Source organism: Pygoscelis adeliae, unplaced genomic scaffold (assembly GCF_000699105.1).
Source record: "Pygoscelis adeliae isolate BGI_AS28 unplaced genomic scaffold, ASM69910v1 Scaffold60, whole genome shotgun sequence".
In the NCBI taxonomy this organism is placed as follows: Eukaryota; Metazoa; Chordata; class Aves; order Sphenisciformes; family Spheniscidae; genus Pygoscelis; species Pygoscelis adeliae.
The window spans coordinates 1,644,396-1,648,595 of NW_008823954.1; the positions used below are offsets into that span (position 1 = coordinate 1,644,396).

Consider the following 4,200-nt stretch of genomic DNA (forward strand, 5'->3'; position numbering starts at 1 on the left):
GGTCCGCCCCCTCTTGCATCCCTGGCTCCGAAGCTGATATGCGGACCCATCCCATCCTGGGCCATGTGGAGCCTCAGCTGGATGAAGGATCACCTCTGCCAGCACGTTTAGGTCTGGGAGAGGAGTTGTGGTGAGGAATTTTGGCCTTGGCACCTGTGGCAGCTCCTGTGGTTCCTCTTATGGGACGGATGCCGCGAGTCTGGCTCCAGTGCCATGGCAGGGGAGAAGAGGGAGGTTCACCCTTCAACAGCAGCGTCTGGTCCTGCAGCCCCAGAAGAGAGCTCAGGCTTGGGTGGAGGGTCACCTTCCTCTCATCAGAGGGACATCCCCTCCGCACAGTGCCACTGGGTGACCCTACTGTGAGCTGTGGCCCTCAGTGTCCCATTGGCGCTTGGCAGCAGTGCTCCCACACTTTTCTTGGCTACCTCTGCTCGGTCCCTGAAGCCTCCCAGGTGAGAAAGCCACCTCGCCAAAGGAAGAGCTCATCTGGGCTGCCACCGAGATGGCACTTCATGCAAATAACCCCCACCAAGGCACTTCTAATTGCCTGATCACCCCCTCTGGGGCCAGCAGGATTTCTCACCGAAGCCATTGGCCGGCTCTGTTCAGCCGGGGGATCGGCTGCTGTAATTACTTGGGAACAGCAATCCCACACTAACAAGTTTGTTTCCGAAGCAGAGCCCTTCCTGCACAGTAAAGCCACTTGCGGGCAGGTGAACAAGACCATCTACAGAGAAATGCCTTGGACCAGCAACACTGGCCAGCTCTGGCACACAGGCAAAGCCTTGAAGACACTCACATGAATTAAGTCATCCCGCCTATGCTCATATCACTCCCTGCCTGGTTTTGTGTGGCGTGGAAACATCCATCACCAGGAGCCCTGTTATCCCAAGTGACACACGGTATTTCTGCAGCCACAGTGAGCTGAAGTGATGGTTGTCCGGGGCTGCAATGACAAGCTCATGGAGCATCTCTAGACCAGCAGTCTCCGTTGCCTGCCCCTGGTCCTCCCTGACTTCAGTGATTGTAGGTCAGAGCAAAGACAGCTTTTATTCCCTCCCTCTACCCTCCCTTGCTCCATACTTGGGAAGACGGACTTGTTTCCCATCCCCTGGGTACCCGGCTGTGGAGGGGGTTCCCACGACTGCCAGTGGGCACCTGCCATCATGTGAGAGCACCCAGAGGGAGGAGAGACATGGATATAAGAAGATATGAGAAGAGGGGGGGACAAGACTGTGAATGGAGCAGATGCTGGATGCGCCTTGCTCCATATGGCCCCAAGCCTCCTTTTATTGAGGTCAGCAGCAAAAAATGAGCTAATGGCAGCGGTGTGGGACTTGATCCTAATCTAACTCCCTGCTTCCCTGTCCATCTCCCCCCCCCCCCCCCTTCCGCCATTCCAGCCCTGTGTCCCCAGGAATCGCCCATCCAGCAGCAAAACCATCCTGGCACAATGGCAGCCTCACAAATGGCACAGCAGCCCCCGCCACAGTCTGTCCTTGCTGGCCGTGTCTCCTCTGGCTCCTCCTGACAGCACGGCTGCAGCAGCTGTCGGCAACTCGGCGTAACTCAGCGTGATCCGCTTCGGCTTCCTCCAAGCGCTTACAGGCGTAACTTGGGACTCAGCACAAACGGGAAAGTGGGAAAGGGCAGTCATCTTAGAAGGCTGATCTTGCTCAAGGCAAAACCTGGTCCTCAGACAGCTCACATCCATACAAGGCTTTGCCCACCCAGGTGACAGGCTCTGGGCGTCCACAGGGAGCAGGTGGAGCGCTCCAGCCCCGTTCCCTCCACCCTCAGGCTCTATCGTCGCTGGCGCAGTTCTGGGTGGTTTTGGTGGTGACCAGGGCTGTAGCCCCCAGCTCGGTGGCAGGTAGCGGGAAGCCATGGTTGCACTCCTTGTGCAGGGGGTACACGGTGGAGAGCAGGACAATGTCGTCGGTATCACCCCGGCAGCACGGCCTCCGCTTTGCCCCAGCTTTCTCAGGTGGCCCCAGCATCTTCAGGCCTCCATTAAGATGCGGGCATGGGGCTGGGGCCACAGCGGCATCTCCCTTTGGCACGGCAGGGTCTTGGCAGCCCGGGCTGGGCAGGGGACTGGCGGCATCCATGTTTGCTGGGAGGGGGCAAGAAAAGGGGTTACAGGGCTCACAAACTGGGGCCAGGCAGGTCCCAGGGAGAGGGTCCTGTCCCTGGGGACACATGGAGGGGAAGATGGAGCTGGAGCAGGGACAGCCTGCAGGGTCCCCACCACCCCCCTCCTGCCGCAGACCTCCTCCTGCTTACAACTGATGGGTTTTTTCCCCCCTAAAAAACAATAGGGAAAGGCAGAAACTTGCACTTGCACTTCGAGCCCTCTCGCTAAACCCTGCCAGTGACAGAGCAGCCCGGCCCTTGGCGGTTCGCCCTCCCCGACCGCCTCCCACTTAAAAATAGACTTGTTTACATGCTTCAAACACAGGCGCGTGCCGCTGGCCCCAAGCCTCCTGCGACTTTCCACGCATCCAGTGCCACAGCAGTGGGCTTGCTGGGGTGCAGCCGGGGGGGGCCGGGGGGGACAGGGACCAGGGCATGCGGAAGAGGAGTAACCGAGGAGTGCCTCCAATGCTCTCCATCATGGACAGACCTCTCTTGCCACTGGATTTCTCCCTCCTCTTTCATTCTTGGTATTTTTCCCAGGCATGTGTGTCACAGGCTGTCGCAGCCACACTTGGTTTAACGGAAAGGCCCCAGGTAATGTCCCCCCAGTCTGAGTCACCCATCCAGCACTGCCGGCGGCACGTGGGCAAACTGGGGCGTGAGGACTGGCTGCCCCTGGCCCTTCCACTCCCCGAGGGTGCCCCCCTGGGCAGTGGGGCGGTCGTGGGTGCCAGCATCCCCTGGGGTGGCCCCTCATGGGGGTCCTGGGGAGCCATACCCCCTGCCCGGGGTTGGAGAGGGGTGAAGCCAGGCGAGACCGTTTCCGAGAAGAGTGGCCAGGGTTGAGTCAGCGCCAGGGCGGGGGTCCCCAGGGGAGGAAATGGCTGCCCAGCCCCCGGCTGATGCCCCAACAAGATGGGCCATCACGGGGCACCGTGGCCTCACCCCACTGGAACTACCCTGCCAGAAAAGGCTCAGCCCCATCCCCAACCTCCCAACCCTATTTTTGATGACTTTGGGGATGACCCCATGCGGTGCTCTGGCGTCCTGCTGATGGGGCTGTCCCTGACACGGTCAGGGTGTTTGGGGTGCGCGTTGGAGTGTACCGGGCATCCCAAGCAAGAATGGCAAGCTGGGTGGTCAACACGGGACCCCCATTTGCAGTGCCATGGGGAGACGCTCCCTCTGGAGCCATCCCCAGATGTCCACTGCTGCCCCCATTCCGTCCATGGCCCTCCAGCCACCAGGGGAGAGGGAGAGGCTCCTCACCAGTGCCCCTCTCCCCATGGAGAGGGCATGGTGCCAGCAGGTGCTTTAAGCAAGCGAAGGCACAGGGAGACCCAGCAAAGGGAGGGATGGTTGAGCAGGCAGTTCAGGTGTAGCATCCGTTCCCAGGAGATGCGGGACACCGTCACTCAGGGGGCAGCTCAGCTGCCTCAAAATGCCCCGGGGTGCCCCAGGAGCCTGTGTCGAGGTGGAGGAGTCGGCCTCGACAGGGATGCGCCTCAGGGGAGCTGGTGGCAGGTGATCCCATCTGCCCTGGGGTCCTCAGGGTGCTGTGACAGGGAGAGCAAGTGGTCCCCTACCTTCAGCCTCCTCATCTGCCGCCTTCCTCTTCCTCCTCGGCTTCCCCACCTTGCAGACCAGGAAGCCCCAGAAGGCGGCCAGGGACAGGATGAGCCCCACCACTGCCGGGACCCCGAAGATCAGGAGGGTGCTGAGCAGGTCCACTGAGGGGAGGGTGGGTGCCAGGGCGGAGGTGGGCGCTGAGTGGGCAGGCTCTGCTGTGGGGCGAGACGCCGGCAGTGTCAGGAGGGGGAGAGCTGGGGCGAGGGAAGGAGGGCAGCAGCGTTACCCACCCGTCTGTCCAGCCTCAGGGCTGCGGTGGCGGGGAAGGAGAGTGGCTCTTCATCGCTACCCACCCAACACCCGCAATGAACCGTCCCCCTGCCTGACGGGACCCTCGTCCTACCCGCTGCTGTTTCTGGCTGGTGGGAGATGAGGGTGTCCTGCTCTTCCCATGGTCACCCCCGGGGCAGGCTGTGACCCCCACACCGGGCT

At 61.4% G+C, this 4,200-nt stretch overlaps 1 protein-coding gene across 1 annotated transcript in view; it reads right to left on the bottom strand.

The window, feature by feature from the left end:
• Positions 1 to 1,796: 1,796 nt before the first annotated feature.
• The window catches only part of TNFRSF13C (tumor necrosis factor receptor superfamily, member 13C), a 6,093-nt gene continuing 3,689 nt past the window's right edge, over positions 1,797 to 4,200 (bottom strand). The window contains exons 3-4 of the mRNA XM_009322745.1: positions 3,726 to 3,923; positions 1,797 to 2,116 (exon numbers count right to left, since the gene is read on the bottom strand). Of these exons, the coding sequence (XP_009321020.1) occupies positions 1,797 to 2,116; positions 3,726 to 3,923 (518 nt within the window). The remainder of the gene's footprint in view (positions 2,117 to 3,725; positions 3,924 to 4,200) is intronic.